Source organism: Grampus griseus (assembly GCF_964374135.1).
Source record: "Grampus griseus genome assembly, chromosome: 14".
In the NCBI taxonomy this organism is placed as follows: domain Eukaryota; kingdom Metazoa; phylum Chordata; class Mammalia; order Artiodactyla; family Delphinidae; genus Grampus; species Grampus griseus.
This window is the reverse complement of record NC_139008.1, coordinates 37936216-37953984: the sequence shown is the minus strand read 5'-3', so window position 1 is coordinate 37953984 and position 17769 is coordinate 37936216. Positions and strand designations below refer to the sequence as shown.

The 17769-nt window shown below is 47.9% G+C and overlaps 1 protein-coding gene and 1 pseudogene across 2 annotated transcripts in view; both read left to right on the top strand.

The window, feature by feature from the left end:
* Positions 1-17769, top strand: part of CRAMP1 (cramped chromatin regulator homolog 1) — a 63281-nt gene that overhangs the window by 27207 nt on the left and 18305 nt on the right. Inside the window, exons 4-5 of the mRNA XM_082671631.1 lie at positions 3228-3311; positions 6518-6566. Of these exons, the coding sequence (XP_082527757.1) occupies positions 3228-3311; positions 6518-6566 (133 nt within the window). The remainder of the gene's footprint in view (positions 1-3227; positions 3312-6517; positions 6567-17769) is intronic.
* On the top strand, positions 10754-11202 carry LOC309832210 (protein BUD31 homolog; annotated as a pseudogene). The gene has a single exon. The product of its transcript is annotated as a protein BUD31 homolog (transcript).

Here is a 17769-nt window from a genome sequence, read left to right as displayed (position 1 = left end):
TTTCCCATCTGGTTCTGTCCATGACAAAGGCAGAAAGGAGTACCTGACAGACGAGTGCATGTTGCTCTGGGCAAGTCCTGTTTCATGCGAGGCCCCACGTGCAGTGCCTGCTTTCTGCTGAGTTTATGACCCCACCGAGGTTCTCTCTGGCCAGTTAAATCCTTGTGCTTCTCACGAGTCTTTTTAAAGTATCTTTCCTGCTTAAAAGCCTTCTGCTTCAGGGGCCGCCCGTCCAGCCTGACATCTTGATGAGGAAGATACAACACAAAGAGAATGGTGGCTCCAACCTCTTCTAGTGCCATATCTGTGTAGTGATGTTGCTGCTCCTTCTAGGGACCCTGGGAAGTGGGTGCTCAGTTTCCATGCTTTGCAGCAGTCCCTCGGTCTGACCCACAAGTCTTTTGCTACTGGTGTGTGTGCGTGTGCACGTGCGCGTGGGTGCATGCGCGTGTGCTCTCAGTGTCCACGTGGCCATGAACGTAAGCCTCTCGATGGCTGTGGTGCTTTGTGGCAAGTTGGCAGCATTTTGTTCTTTGTCAGGCCGTCTCCACGGAGTCTGTGTTTCTGCTGGCTGTGCCCATCCTTAGCTCAGACTGTTGCTCACATCCCTAGTTGATTTGAAAATATCGACTCTGGTCCTTCGAGTCCAGTGTGCTGTTGTTAATATCTGTCATCATCACGAACACCCTCCCTCCCTCCAGGCTGACACGCAGAAACGAGTTTTAGCTGTTTGGCTCTTTCTCTGTCTTCCGCATTTCTCTTTTTTGTTGTTACATAGTCTGTTCTTTCTGAAAGTCATTCCACGAGAGCAGGTCTTTCATCTGCTTTGGCTGGTCTCGAAACACTCACTTCCAATGTGAAGGCCTCAGCAACACGAGAAGAGGAAGGGGGTAGGAAGCTACCTGGAGATCAGGCGGTGGGGGGTCATTCCTGGAGCCGTGCTCTAGCACGTTCTGTGCTTTCACCGCCACCAGGCTATGGGCAGAGTGGACCACCCAGGCTCCCGGTGTGGACGTGGTGCATCGTCTGCCCTGAGGTCCAGAGGCGTGTTGCAGGGTGGCCACACTGGGCTCTGTGGGACATCTAGAGTGGTTGTGTCTTTCCTGGGCATTTTTATCACCTCCCCCTGCTGGACAGCCTCCTAAACTCCCCTCCCCCACTGGAGGTATCATTCCCCTTCAGCCCTTTTTCTAACTTGGATGAAGGGTGGATGCATCAGCTGCCCTCAGTTCCACAGTTAGCTCTGCAGGGTCAGCCCCGCTGGCGCCATTCTCCCTTCTCTGCAGTGTCTTCTTTTTTTAAACTTTTTAAAAAAAATTTATTTATTTTTGGCTGCGTTGGGTCTTCGTTGCTGCGCTTGGGCTTTCTCTAGTTGCAGTGAGCCGGGGCTACTCTTCATTGCAGTACACAGGCTTCTCATTGCAGTGGCTTCTCTTGTTGCAGAGCATGGGCTCTAGGCACATGGGCTTCAGTAGTTGCAGCACACAGGCTCAGTAGTTGTGGCTTACAGGCTCTAGAGTGCAGGCTCAGTAGTTGTGGCACATGGGCTTAGTTGCTCTGTGGCATGTGGGATCTTCCCAGACCGGGGCTCGAACCCTTGTCCCCTGCATAGGCAGGCGGATTCTTAACCTGTGCCACCAGGGAAGCCCCTCTGCAGTGTCTTCTGCCTGACCCACATGCCTTTGGTGTCCCGGTGTGGCCCCATGGGAAGTGCCTTCTTTCTGTTGAGCCGAGGGCTGCACCGAGGTCTCTCGCTGGTCCTGATCACCTTTCAGAGCTGGTGGCAGCCGGTTGACCGTGTGAGGCCAGAGGCCTGCCCGCCTCTTGGTGCTGCACTGGTGGTCACACTGGATTCCACGCTGTGCAGCTGTTTTGCAGCCCCTCCCCCAGCCCCGGCAACCACGGAGCCACAGATCTTTGTCTCTCCTGGACGCTTCATATCAGTGGAGTCATACAATGCGGGGCCTTTAGTGTCCGGTTTCTTTCACTGAGCATGACGTTTTCCAGGTGCTTCCAGGTTGTACGGTGTGTTAGGCTTTTGTAGGGTCCGTTCATTCCTTTCTGTGGCTGAGTACTGTTCCATTGTCTGAAAGCCCACATTTGTTTATCGACTGCATAGTGGATCGTAAGTTTCCCGAGTAGCGGTTCCTGTAAGAGTCTGCTGAGACTGTCAGTCTTTCTCTCAGGAGAACCTTCGGGAATGGTTGGCGTGTGATCTTAGCAGAGCCCCAGGCTCCTCAGAGGCTATCCGAGGTTCAGAATCCTTGTTTTAGGTCATTCATTCAGAACTTTACTTTCTATTTATTAATATACTTTTCTTTTCCTTTCCTATTGTGTAATCACACATAGCCAAATCTTTGAAAGGGGGTCTCTGGGGAGAGAACAGTTGTGAGAGGGACACATGGCAGTGGTCACTGCCCTGTGAGATGATCAGAAAGGGGCCAACTGGGCAGTAACCAGACTTACAAGGCACCGTCAGGCTTGGCTTCACACAATACACTGAAGGTAACAGTGGCTTGAGCACGTGAGGATTTCTTTCCTGGCGTCAGAGACGCCTGCAGGTAGGTGTCCAGGGCGGGCATCGGGGCCGAATCAGTCTGTTACAGAGCCTCTGGAGCCTCCCTCAGCACTTCTGCTCATACCTGGTGATGTGGTCTCCTCCAGCCACGAGCAGGCTATACATGGGCTGGCTTAACCCTGGGTGTTGCCTCCCAAATCACGCTGTGGTCTGCTGCTGACAAGCAAGGGGGCGTCCGGAGCACTCAAGCCACATTTCCTCTTCCTTCTGGCCCCAGGCCTGGGGCGAGTTGTCTGTTGTCCCAGGAGGCATGAGAGGTGGGCCTCCTTGGTTCCAGTGCTGCCAGCCCCTCGTTGAGCTTGGGTGGGTTCTGTGCACAGAGAAGGTGGTCCTGACCCTCCTCTGCCTCGCGGAAGCCGGCCATGCTGGACGTCCCGTTTTCCTCTCTGGGGAAATTGCTGTGCCTGTTACGACTAGTTTTCTAAACCACCCCCTTTTTCTCTTTTAACTTTTTATTTTGAAAATTGCAAAAACAGCACCATGTTGCCGTGTACTCTGCCCAGTATCCTCTGATGTTAACGCCCCATGGTCCATGGTGCAGTGGTCAAAGCCAAGAAGTGTCCCCCAGCACCCTGGTGTGCACAAGCTGGGCAAGCCCCGCACATCTGTGTTTTCTCCTTCTAAAGCCGCAACCTTTCCTCATTTTCAGTGTTCTCTCGCGGGCTGAAGAAGTCGTCCCAGGAGCTGTATGGCCTGATCTGCTATGGGGAGCTGCGCAAGAAGATCGGGGGCTGTGAGTACCCTTTGTTCAGGGGTGGCCTCCTCCCGGCAGGGCCTGCCTGCTATCCTCTTACAGTTGGAGTTTTAGTGCTGGGGGCTCTTCTGTTTTCTCTCCGACTTACATTTTGAAAACATTTTAACGCACAGAACGTTTTAATATACCGAAAAATCGAAGGAGAACGTAACAACCCCCACATACCATCATTTAGATTCATGGGTCCTGAACCTTGGCCTTGTTTGTGTTACTGTCTCTCCCGTTCCTGTCCCTCCTCCACACACTTGCATTTTTTCTTGCTTAGCTGTGTGACTGTAAGTTGCAGCCGTCTGAGCCCCCTCTAAGCCCCTCAGCCATTGGCCCCGGTGAACAACGACATTCTCCTGCATGCCCAGCAAGCACATTTAAGATTTATCAAGTGGGTACCACAGCCTCACCTGGTATCCTGTCCAAACTCAGATCTCCCAGTGCGTCCCACCATGCCAGGCAGGGCATGCCTATCGGGAACAGTGCCCGCTCACAGCTGCTGTGTCTCTTGAGTCTTGACCTAGAACAGCCCCCACTTTCTGGCCTTTCCCGACCCTGGTACACTGAAGGGTCTGGGCCCCTCCCTTTGCCTTGCTCTGAGCATCTCCTTGTAACTAGATTCCTTTTAGATGCACAGGTGCTCTGGCCTCCGCATGTGACCACAGACAAGAGGCCTCAGCCTCGCCTCTCCAGCCCCCAGTTGTCTGCCTGTCACGTGGGTTGGAAGGGCACACACCCGCAGGGCCACTCTGAAGATTAAATGAGACACTATGAGATGATTGTAAGCTGTCACCTAACACGTCATAGCCGGGCAGGAGGGCGGGCAGGGTGGGCATTCCCTGGGTGACCCGCCCTTCCTGAAACAGGCAAGAAGTCCAGGAGCCTCTGAAGGAAGGGACAGGCGGCCTGGCTCCCCACCCCATGCTCCTGCAGGCTGACGACTTACTTAAACAAACCCCCGGCTCCTGCTTTGAGTGCTGTTGAGGGGGCTCTGGGGCCCCACCCCCTGGAATCCCTGCTTCCTTGTCCATCCTCCTCTCTGTCCTTGCCCTAAAATGCTCCTGGTCCTGGCAACATGCTGGGGCCCCGTCCTCCATCTCCCACATCCCAGCATCCCAGCCCGAGTGCTCCCCACAGGAGGCAGGCCTCATCCTCTTGTCAGCTTCCTGTTACCCTTGGGGTGTCACCTGGGTCCCCCGACCCAAGGGACCTCTGCACTTGGACTTCAACACGTCTTCCTGCCTGGCGTCCCCTCCAGCTCATCTGCTCCTGCTGGTGACACCTGGTTGGTCCCTCTTGGTCCAGCAGCACTCAAGTGCACGTGTACACACATATGCACACACACACACACACATACACACACACGCACGCACATCCCCGTGAGGCCCCACCTGGGCTTGGGGCTCCCAAAGCTGCTTCACAGCACTCCACCCTGGTGGGGCCCTCATTCTGAGCCCCCACTGTACCCACCCACTGATCCACCTGCTGGGACACTATTGTGTCCTTTGGTGAAGGTTTGTGGGGGAAGGAGCTCGCTGGGATGGGCAGTTGTCCACGTGCCCTGCACACAGTGGTAGCCTTTTCTGGGCTACTGGGAACACGTGTCTGAGCTCCAGTGGTCAGAGCGTGCTCTTTGTTAACATACTTTTTGTAACTGAGTCTCCAGACATCCAATTCTTAAGACATAGACTGAGTCTCTGCTGGGTTCCTGGTCCTTTGACACACCTCACCTTGTGTCACAGCAGCTGCGTGAGCTGGGCGGCGTTCCCCCTTGAAAAGGGCCTGAGGACCCTCAGTTTCGATGGAAACGGATGACCATTCAAGCCTCCTGGGCTATTGAGTGACAAGTCACACTTTGCCCCAGGCCTGGTGCCATGCGGGTATCAGGACAGGCCGGGGAAGACCTTGGCTGTCTGCAGTCCTCACCAGTTGGTTGAAATGGCTTCTCTTCAAAGGGAGGTTGCTTGCATGGTGCTCCCATCTGGTGACTTGAACCCCGAAGTTGTGGTGGTCCCACCCTCCGGGCCTTCTGTCTGTCACTCTGTCCCTCCAGGCTGCCGGATGCAGGACCTGTGGGCCCTTCCCTCCCCTTTGGTCTCAGCTCACAGGTCCATGAACGTCCCCCACAGGCTGGCTCTAGTGTCACATGCTCACACATAGCCCCAGCGGTCACTTACGCTGACTGTGCTTGTGTGGTCCATGCTGTTGGAGGGCAGGGTTGCATCTGGCTTGTTTAGGGATGGGGTCTGCATTTGCCCTCCCTGGTGCCAAGCACTGTTTCCTGAAGATCCGTTTCCATCTGGCACATGTCCGTTCAGCCTGCTGGGCTTCCTTCAGGCTTTCTCACCATGCCTCTGTGCCGGCTGTGAATTCTTTCCATTATCATTTATCTGAAAAGTCTTTATTTCATATTTGTTCTTAAAAGTTATTTTTGCCGGATGTGGGATTTTGATGACAGTTTTTTCTTCATGGCTGAGAGGTCACTGGCCATTTATGTCCTTTCTCCTCTGTAGGGGATGCGTTGTTTTTCTCCGCCTGCTTTTAAGGTTTTGTCCTTGTCTTTGGTTTTCAGCCTGGCTGCGTATTTGTGGCCCGTTGTGTTTTATTCCCCAAATATTCAGCAGGGTTCAAAGAATCTCACAGTGGCCTGCACATATGTACCACCTCCATCCTCCTTTTACCTGATTACTACACTTCCTATCTCGCGTGTCCTGAGGGCAGCAATGTGTGGGGGGTGGGGCAGAGGAAAGGAGCGTCTGCTCTAGTAAACACGCAGGGTGTCAGTCCGTAGTTCAGAGCTGACGGAGGCGGGCCCACAGGTAACCCAGGAGCCACGCAGGACAAGAGTGCGTGGGGCAAGGTGGGCCCGGAGAAAGGGGAGTCTCTGACTGGGGCGAGTGGCAGTCCAGCGCGGCAGGGGGGCTGGGGCGGGGGTTTGGAGGCGTGATGAGCTGTGCAGAGGTGGGAGTGGTCCCCTCCCCGAGGATGTCCAGGTGGACAAAGACAGTGCTCTCAGCACAGGTGACGTGTGCGGGCCCTGGGGGAGGGCCTGCAGCTAACATGGGGTCTTAACTGTGGAAGACCTTGACGACCCCATTGAGTGGTTTGGAGTCTGCGTTGGAGATTATTATGTGGGGTCTTGCTGGGCTTCGCTCCTGACTACTTGATGTTCACGTGTGTTTGTTTTTCCATCAAAGGCATGGACGACAAGAACGCCACGAAGCTGAATGAGCTCATTCAGGCTGGGTGAGTAGAGCTGTGTGTGAGGCAGGCCGGCTTCTTGTGGGAATTTGCACTTTTCTCTCAAATATAGACCTCGAAATATGTGCAGTTTTCTCCCCTTTTCTCAGTGAGGACCATTAAATCCTGAAGTCCTCAGAGTTAGCCCTGACACCCTCACAGTTAAGCATCTGCCCGTGAGGAGGTGGCCAGGCCGGGGAACTGATTGACCTGCCCCCAGCTTCTCCCCGTCCTGGGGGCCCCGTCCTTGTTCTTCTGCGGGTCTCCACTCAGCCCTCACCTTCTCACTGTCTCACTCTTTTCCTCAACCTTGTGCATTTCATGGTGTGGGGGTCTCCTTTGCTTCTAGAAGGCCTGCCCTCCCGGCCTTCCTGGTGCATGTTTCTGGTCCTCCCGCGCTTCCTCTGCCTGCCGTTCCTCCTTGTGCCTCTCGAGGTCAAGCTGAGTCTGACTCTGTTCTGCTCTCACACTCCTGGTCTCCCGATCACACAAAACCACTGGGGACCCCCACGCAGCTCTGACCTGACTGCTGTGACCGTTTCTGCCCCAGAGAGGCCGTACCAGGACTTGCTGCATGGAAAAGCCACGGTGCCCTGTCCTTGAGTTGCCCAGTGGCCCTTTGGCTTGCCCGCTGCCCCCTGCACTCTGACAGCCTTGCTAGTAGGTCCCTGGGCACCAGCCAGGTGTCTGACCCTGAGCTGCTCTCCAGCTTCCGGAACCGCCCTCCTGGGGCTGTCCCGGCACTGCCCCCAGGCTCTCCTGTCCCTGCACCCTCTCCTTTGGCTACTTTAACTCTTCCCAGGGCCTCTGTTACCTTTTCTGGGTGAAGGATCCCAGATCTGACTTGTCCCCCATTTCTCTGCCTCGACGTACAAGTCCCATTACGGCCTGGATATTTCCTGTGTTCCAGCTGGAAGCCTCCAGCATCTTTTCCTGGGAAGGATGCCCCCAACCTTGCACTCTGAGGGTCTCTCAGTCAGCGCCTCTCACTCCTCTCTGCAAGTAGCTGGAAGCATGGCAGGCGGGCCTGTCCGTCTCTCGCAGCCCCTTGCCTCTCTCATGGCTGCTGTGGCCTAGTCCCTCAGCACTGCGGCTGTGCTGGACTCCAAGTCACAGCCTGACCATCCCCCGTTACATGGTCTGGATTTCTCACCTGGTGTGGGGTCCTCATTGGCAGCCACCCTGTCCCTCCCACTCACCCCATCAGAGCCTCTGCGCTCCCATGTGGACCTCTCCACTCCTCATCTTAGACGGACCCGCCCGCCATCCCCAGGCCCCTGCTGCTCGATGGCCAGCTGTCCTGTAGGTCGAGCCATCCCTGGGAAGTTTCCCTGGCCTCTGCTACATCAGCGGGACGTTGTCTTGCACCCTAGTTTTTTCCTCCCTTGGCCTGGTGTTGGACGACCAGCGAACCCCCATCCCTCAGGTTGAGTCCCTGCCAGGTTGACTGTGTGCATTTCTGCTTTGGCTCCAGCCCAGCGTCTGACCTTACAGAGGCTCATGTTGGACCCTCCATGCTCTGTGTCTATGAACTACCATCAGTTTGGAGCCAGGCCTGAGAGTGACTAGATTGTACGTATCACTGCCATGTGAAAAAGCAGTGATTCTCCCCAGCGGCCGAGGAGTGAAGGTGACCTGGCCAGCTGGTACCACTGGGCACATGGAGCCTCCCAGAGGTGTGGGGGGTGGTCAGAGGCAAGTAGGAAGAGAGGCCACCAGCCTTAGCCCTGGGGGTTGTCTATTGCACCTCCCTATTCACCTGCTGCAGCTTTAGCATCTGGCCTTCCTTCCTACCCTCACACCTGCCCTGTGCCCATCAGGTGGAAGCTATGTTTGCTCCAGGGTCTAAGATGTTTGAGCAGTGTTGTGCATACACACCTTTCCCGGAATGTCATCTCAGTGAGATTGTACCGTGTGTGGCCTTCCAAGGTTGGCATCTTCCACTCAGCAGTACACCCTGAGATTTGTCCATGTGGCTGCGTGTGTCTGTGGTCCATGCCTCTGTGGAGTAGTGTCCCTAGTATGGCTGTTCTGTGGTCTGTTGATCCAACCCCCAGTGAGGGACACGGGCTGTTTACAGAGAGTAAATGACTCGGCATTGGCCTCCAGCTTTTTGCCTCATCTTGCCTGAGCAAATCCCCAGGGGAGGAGGTCGTGAGCACGTGCAGACTTTATAAGGAGCTGCCAGCCTGCTTTCCAGGTGGGGTTCCGGGTGCTCCTCACACTTGGTGTGTTTAGTCTGTTCTTCACCCAGTGGTGAAGGGGTGTCTCATTGTGGTTTTGACTTCGTTTCCCTGAGGACTAGTGATGTTGAACACCATTGTTATGCTTACTGGCCATCTGTGTATCTTCTTTGGTGAGGTGCCTCTTCAAATCTTGTGCCCATTGCGTTTGAGTGTCCTTTATATATTCCAGACACAAGCCTTTTGTCAGGTAGGCGATTTGCCAATCTTTCCTCCCAGTCTGTGGCCCGCCTTCTCACTGTCTTTAGCAGTGTCCTTCAAAGGGTAGACGTTTTCAGCTGTGATGAAGTCCAGTTTGTCATCTTTTTCATTTATGGATTGTGTTTTAGTGTCACATCTAAGAAGTCGTTGCTTAACTTGAGGTCATGAAGTTTTTTCCTGTGTTTTCTTCTAAAAGTTTTATGGTCTGACATATAAATCCACAATCCACTCTGAATTAACTTTTGTACACGATGTGATGTTTATGCCAAGGTTCAGTTTGTGGCCTGTGGGTGTCCGGTTGTTTTGGCCCCCTCTGCTGGAGGGTCCATCCTTCCTCCATTAGCTGCTTTTTCACCTTCATCTCAGGTCTGTTGACTGTGCTATGTGGGTCTATTTCCAGACTTGAAATTCTGTTCTGTTGATTTACTGTGTGTTCTTTCACCAACACATCATCAGTTTTTAAGAACAAAGCAAAAGGCCTTACTGTAAAAGTGAGACAGAGATGGGGGAAATTAGTAAGGTGCCTGTGGAAAAGTACTCCTTGACTTAAGACCAAAAAGCATTGAGTATTTAACTAACTTCCTGTTCCTGCCTCTCATGCAGACCTTTTCCAGTTAACTGTCAATCTCTCTTTGTTATAAAATTGTAGAATTGGATTAAGGAGTAAATGAATTGAGAAAAGCTCTAAAGTTGAATCTTATTACATTGGTCACAGACCCAGCAGCATAGAACTTAGCACATGCTTATTAGATTTATCAAGTAACTTTGCAGAGAAGAAAATGAACCTCATATCAGAAAGGAAAGCCTGACTCCCATGCACATAGAGGGATTACTCTGTTGCTTGTTTTGTGACACTAGTGGAGGATTCAAATAGGACCCTCCGCATTGTTCCATCTGACAGAGGGCAGGACCTGATTCTCCTGCAGGTGCACCTCTGCAGCCTGCGCTGGGGCCAGGCTTCACCTGTGCCGGCTCCAGCCTCAGGCTGCTCATAGAACTTCCATTTGTGAGAAAGGGAAGGGGCTCGTAACCTCGGAATGGTTCTCTACATAAAGCAGAGGCTGTTCAATTTCACTAAAAAAAAAAAAGGAAGTCACAAAACAGCAGTTTAACGGAAAATGTGGTTATCACAAACACAAGTGCCACGTGACACGGCTCCCTCTGCTCTTTAAATCTTTCCTGCTACTGTTGTGTTTTGTTTGGGATGGATGACAGAAACATCCACTTGTTCCCAGCACCTTTCTTTGGAGGCGATTAAGAACTGACTTGATGTTCTTGGTTCCCACTCCTGCACCCCCACTCCAGCCTCATCAGCACATCCCTGGGAGTGCTCTGCTGCCTGTATTTCCCCTGGGTTGAGGTAGTTAAGACTCAAGCACTTGGTCTCAGTGGAGGCCTTGGTCACTGCAGACTCCCATCCTCTCTGAATCTCCCCTCCTAACACAATGACAGGGGAGCTGGCTTCCTGGAGTTTTCTTGTCCAGATAACTGGAGAAATATAAGTAAAATGAAAAAGCAGGGGAACTACTCCCAGTTAAAAGAACAAGAGGATAGAGAAGGGGCATCCGACAGCGACAGAGGTTCTGATAAGACTGAGGACCAGAGAGGGAATGTGATCTCCCCAAAGTCATGTACTGATTGGTAGAGCTGGACAAGAACCTACGTCTGTAACTGAAGAGACCAGGGATCTTTCTGTTATACTCTTGGGAAACAGACACTAAGATCTTTGCAAATTATCTTGTGGGAAAAATGCCTAAAGTCAGAAGAAGCTGGAAAGCTCCCCTAGATGACTGGGAGTTGATGGAGCCAACATTGGATGAATTAGATCAAAAGATGAGAGAAGCTGAAACAGAACCTCATGAGGAAAAGAGGAAAGTGGAATCTCTGTGGCCCATCTTCAAGATCCACTACCAGAAAACCCACTATATTTTTGATCTCTTCTAAGAGCGGAAAGACATAAAAAGAACTATATGAGTATTGTATCAAAGAAGGCTATGCAGGTAAAACCTAATCGCAGAACGGAAAAAGCAGGTGTATGAGAAATCATGCTGCCTGAGATGCATTCAGACATGGAACACCGATTTGAGGACAAACTGCGTTTGCCAGGACCCCAAAATAAGCTGTCAGTGGACCGGATCATCAAGTGCATGCTCTGTGGCTGTTGGGGCTGCTCTGGCAGAGGCCCTTGGGCCCCCTGACCCCACTCCGCCCTGGACTTTGGACTGTGCAGGTTTCTGCATGTCAAGCCACCCCTTTCCTGGGAACAGCTGTTCCTGTAGAGTGGTGCCCACGTATGAAGGTTTCATGTTCATCAGCTGTGATTTGTAGAAATAAGACTTTTAAATCTTTAAAAAAATAAAGTAAAAGAACAAGAGAAATCCTCTGAGAGAACAAATGATGAAACAGACCTCTCTAGTCTACCAAACCCCGAGCTCAAAAAGGAGGTAATAAAAATGCTGAAGGAATTAAGAAAGACTGTTGTTAGAAATGTAGATCACTGTCATAAGGATCTAGAAAGTATAAAGAGGAACCAGTCAAAATCAGACAACTCAATTACCAAGATGAAAACTGAGCTAAAGACAGTAAATAGCAACTAAATAATGTAGAAGAATGAATAAGTGATCTGGAAGATAGAATAACAGAAATCACCCAATCAAAACAGCAGACAGACAAATGAAAAAAAATGAAAGCAACATATGAGATCTATGGATTAATATAAAGTGTGCCAATCTATGCATAAAAGGAATTCCAGAAGGAGAAGAAAGAGAAAAGGGGATCAAAAATGTATTTGAAGAAATTATAGCTGAAAACTTCCCAAACCTAAAGAAGGAAACGTATCAAGGGACAGGAAGCACAGAGGGTCCAAAACAATATGAACCCAAACAGACCTACTCTAAGACATATCATAGTTAAAATGACAAAAGTTAAAGAGGGTACTTCCCTGGTGGCGCAGTGGTTGAGAGTCCGCCTGCCGATGCAGGGGACACGGGTTTGTGCCCCGGTCTGGGAGGATCCCACATGCCACGGAGTGGCTGGGCCCGTGAGCTATGGCCGCTGAGCCTGCGTGTCCGGAGCCTGTGCTCTGCAACGGGAGAGGCCACAACAGTGAGAGGCCCACGTACCGCAAAAAAAAAAAAGTTAAAGAGAGGATTGTAAAGACAGCAAGAGAAAAACAGTCAGTTACAAAGGAACCCACATAAGGCTATCAGCTGATTTCTCTACAGAAACTTTTGCAGGCCAGAAGGGAGTGGCAAGATAAATTCAAAGTCCTGAAAGGGAAAAACCTGCAACCAGGGACACTCTACCCAGCAGGATTATCATTTAGAACTGAAGGAGAGATAAAGAATTTCTCAGACAAGCAAAAACTAAAGGAATACAGCAATACTAAACTTATCCTAAAAATATTGAAAGGTCTTCTCTAAATAAAAGAGAACAAGAATCTATAGGAAAGGGAAACATCACAGTAGGAAAGGGAAATACATAAAAGGATTGAAGGTCACTTTAAATAAGCTAGTACATAGATTATTATTTATTTTTTTAAAGCTGCTCAGTTCCCTAACTCCACAACAAGTTTATCCTATTACATATATATATTTAAAATTTATTTATTTATTTATGTATTTATCTCTGCCTGTGTTGGGTCTTTGTTGCTGCATGCCGGCTTTCTTTAGTTGTGGTGAGCAGGGGCCACTCTTCGTTGTGGTGCACGGGCTTCTCATTGTGGTGGCTTCTCTTGTTGCGGAGCACAGGCTCTGAGTGCACGGGCTTCAGTAGTTGCGGCACACGGGCTCTAGAGCGCAGGCTCAGTAGTTGTGGCGCACAGGCTTAGTTGCTCCGTGGCATGTGAGATCTTCCTGTTTCAGGCTCAATCCCATTTCCCCTGCATTGTCAGGCAGATTCTTAACTACTGTGCCACCAGGGAAGTCCCACCAGCACATAGATTTAAAAAATAATAAAAAAAATTCTATGAAAGCGATTATAACTACAATGAACAGCAAAAGGATAAACATGAAGATGTAAAATAAGACCTCACAATCACAAAATATGGGGGAGGAAAGTAAGAAAATGCGGATCTTTTAGAATGTGTTTGAGCTTCTATGACTACCAGTTTAAAGCAAGTAGATACAGTTATGGGTTAACATACTTGAAAACCAGGGTAACCACAAATCAAAAACATGCAGTATATTCACAAAAACCAAACAGAAAGGAACTCAAGAATGATACAAAAGAAAACCATCAAGCCACAAAAGGAAAAACGAAAAGAAGAAAAGAACAAAGAAATACAAAGTCAACTGGAAAACACTGTTTAAAATGGCAATAAATACATACTTGTCAGTAATTATTTTAAATGTCAATGGACTAAATGTTCTGATCAAAAGACACAGAGTGGCAGATTGGATAGTAAAACAAGAACCTACAACAGACTGCCCACTTTAGAGAGAAAGACACGTTATAGATTGAAAGTGAGGGAATGGAAAAAGATATTTCATGCAAATGCAAATGACAAGAAAGCAGGGATAGCGATACTCAGACAAAATAGACTTTGAAACAAAGGCCATAGGGAATTCCCTGGCTGTCCATTGGTTAGGACTCAGTGCTTTCACTGCTGTGGCCCAGGTTCAATCCCTGGTTGAGGAACTAAGATCTCACAAGCCACATGGCGCAGCCAAAAAAAAAAAAGACCACAAAGAGAGAGAAAGAAGGACACTATATAGCAGTAAAAGGATCAGTACGAGAAGGAGATCTCACAGTCATTAACATATATATGCACCTAATATAGGAGCACCTGTATACATAAAACAAATACTAACAGACACAAAGGGAGAAATTAATGGGAGTACAATAATAGTAGGAGACTTTAACACCCCACTGACATCAACGGACAGATCTTCCAGACAGAAAATCAGTGAGGCAACAGAGATCCTAAATGACACAGTAGAACAGTTAGACTTGATTGATATCTATAGGACATTAATTTAAAAAAACCCAGAATATACATTCTTTTTAAGTGTACATGGAACATTCTCTAGGGTAGACCACATAGTAGGACACAAAACAAACCTCAACAAATTTAAGAGAATAGAAATTATTTCAGGCATCTTTTCTGACCACAACAGCATGAAATAGAAATCAACCACAGAAAGAGAAATGAGAAAAAAAAGATTACACAGAGACTAAAGAACATGCTGTGAAATAACGAGTGGGTCAGTGATGAAATCAAAGAGGAAAAACAAAAAAAAAATTTTAAAAACCCTCAAGACAATGAAAACACAACCATACAAAATCTATAGCAAAAGCAGTCCTGAAAAGTTCATAGTGATACAGGCTTTCCTCAAAAAACAAGAAAAATCCCAAGTAAACCTAACCTACCACCTAAAAGAATTAGAAAAAGAAGAACAAACAAAAGCTAAAGTCAGTAGAAGGAAGGAATAATAAAGATCAGAGAGGAAGTAAATAGAGATTTAAAAATAGAAAAAAAATCAGTAAAACCAAGAGCTGTTTTTTTTTAAAGGACAAACAAGATTGACAAACCTCTGGCAGGCTCACCAAGAAGAAAAGAGAGGGGAGCCAAATAAAATAAGAAATGAAAGAGGAGAAATAACAACTGATACCTCAGAAATATAAAAAATCATTAAAAAATATTATGAACAGTACATTCCAACAAAATGGACAACCTAGAAGAAATGGACAAGTTTCTAGGTATACATAGCCCACCAAAACTGAATCAAGAAGAAACAGATAATTTGAACAGACCAATCACTGGAAATGAAATAGAATCTGTAATAAAAAAGCTCCCTCAAAACAAAAGTGCAGGACCAGATGGCTTCACTGGGGGATTCTACCAAACATACAAAGAACTTAGACCTATTCTTCTCAAATGCTTCTAAAAGATTGAAGAGGGAACACTTCCAAAGTCAATCTATGAAGCCACCATCACCCTGATACCAAAACCAGAAAACACTACCAAAAAAGAAAATTACAGGCCAGTATCTTTGACAAATTTAGATGCAAAAACTCTCAGCAAAATATGAGCAAACTGAATCCAGCAACACATAAAAAAGATCATACATCACCATCAAGTTGGATTCATCCCAGGGTCACAGGATGGTTCAACATATGAGAATCAGTCAGTGCGATTCACCACATCAACAAAAGAAAAGACAAAAACCACATGATCATCTCACTAGATGGCAAAAAAAGCATTTGACTGTCACCAAAGTGGGTATAGAGGGAACATATCTCAACATAATAAAAACCATTTATGACAAACCCACAGCCAGCATAATACCAAACGGCAAAAAGCTGAATGCCTTTCCGCTAAATTCTGGAACAAAACAAGGATGCCCACTCTCACCACTTCTAATTAACGTAGTATTGTAAGTCTTAGCCACAGCAATTGGACAAGAAAAAGAAATAAAAGGTATCCAGATTGGAAGAGGTAAAATTATCATTATATGCAGATGACGTGATTCTCTGTGTAGAAAACCCTAAAGGCTCAGCACAAAAACTATTAGAACTGATAAATGAATTCGGTAAGGTAGCAGGACACAAGATTAATATACAGACATCTGTTGCATTTCTTTACCCTAACAATGAAATATCAGAGAAAGTTTAAAAAAAAAAATCCTGTTTAAAATCACACCCCTCCCACCAAAAAAAAATAAAACAACTTAGGAATAAACCTGACCAAGGAGGTGAAAAACTTATATGTTGAAAACTATAAAACACTGATAAAGCAAATAAAAAATGATTCAAGAAAATGGAAAGTTATCCCATGCTCTTGGATTGGAAGAATTAATATAGTTAAAATGGCCATACTGTGCAAACCAATCTATAGATTTATTGTGATCCCTATCAAATTACCCACGACAATTTTTCACAGAGCTAGAACAAATAATCCTAAAATTTACATGGAACCACAAAAGACCCAGAATTGCCAAAGCAATCCTGAGGAAAAAGAACAAAGCTGGAGGCATAACTCTTCCAGACTGCAGACAATACTACAGAGCTACAGTAATCAAAACAGTGTAGTATTGGCACAAAAGCAGACATATAGATCAATGGAATAGAATGGAGAGCCTATAAGTAAACCCACACACCTATGGTCGATTAATCTTCGACAAAAGAGGCAAGAATATGCAATAGAGAAAAGACAGTCTCTATAGCAAGTGGTGTTGGGAAAGCTGGACAGCCGCATGTAAATCAATGAAGTTAGAACACTCCCTCCCACCATACACAAAAACAAATTCAAAATGGCTTAAAAACTTAAATATGGGCTTCCCTGGTGGCGCAATGGTTGAGAGTCCACCTGCCAATTCAGGGGACATGGGTTCGTGCCCCGGTCTGGGAGGATCCCACATACCGTGGAGTGGCTGGGCCCGTGAGCTATGGCCGCTGAGCCTGTGCGTCCAGAGCCTGTGCTCTGCAACGAGTGAGGCCACAACAGTGAGAGGCCCGCGTACCGCAAAAACAAAACAAAACAAACTTAAATATAAGACACGACACCATAAAACTCCTAGAAGAGAACATAGACAAAACATTTTCTGACATATGTGGAATCTAAAAAACAGTACGAATGAACTTATTTACAATACAGAAACAGACTGACAGACATAGAAAACAAACTTATGGTTACCAGAGGCAGGGGGGTGAGGTGGAGGGATAAATTAAGAGTTTGGGATTAACAGATCCACATTACCATATATAAAGTAGAGAAGGGTTTACTGTATAGCAGAGGGAACTATATTCAATATCTTATAATATTGAAATATACTGTAAGAATCAATAAAGGATGTATATGTGTATAACAGAATCACTTTGCTGTACATCTGAAACTAACACAATATTGTAATTCGATTTTTAAAAAACAGGTAAAAAACAAAGCAGGGTCATAAAAACAATATAGACGGACCTTGAACCTTTCGTAAAACATAAACTTAGGTTTGTTCACCAACCATTTGGTGGCTGGCCAACACCTTTTCTTGGTGGCTTGCTCCTTGGAGTTCTGTGGTGTTTTTATTTGGAAGCTCTAGCCAAGATGCATCATTTGTGATTTCCTGTTTTCAAGTGGAACAAGAATGTAGGCTCTCAAAGCAGTGGGACTGCAGGGTCCTTCCCTGTCATTTTTCATAGTTGTCTTGCTCACACTTAATTTGTGTGCCATCTTTTAAAAACAATCTACCTTTATTGAGTATTCCCAAAGCACTCCAAGTATGTTTCTTAGAGGGAGCTATTTTTCACGGTTTTCATATTCCTTTCATTAGTTAATAGTAGTATTTCTTTAACTTATGTAATCCTAACATTATATAAGTTACTGTCACAACAGTATTCAGGTAGAGTGTCACCCATATCTGTGGGCCTGCCTGCAGATCAGTGTGGGGAGCACAAGCATGTTGCACTCATGCCTGCTGGCCTCCAATGTCCCGTCCTCTCTGGGCCCCCCTAGTGTGGTTTGCAGAGGGACTGACTGGGGAATGTCACTGACCTGCAGAGGTGGTCACCTAGGGGCGGGTTGAGAGGTCATGTAGAGGTGGGTGAGCCCTTCTGCTCTGGGGACCTGGAGGAGGGGAAGGGGCATTCCTTCTGACGTCCGATTGGGGCTCCAGTGAGAGGGCTCTCGGGGTCACCAGGCAGGAGGGCAGGGTACGTCCTGAACATCAGGTGCCCTCTTTGCAGCATGATGCGTGCTCAGGAAGGTCCAGAGTCAGCTCTGTCGTTTGTCATGCGCATCTGCCTACGATTCCAGGAGCTTCTTGGGGACGTGT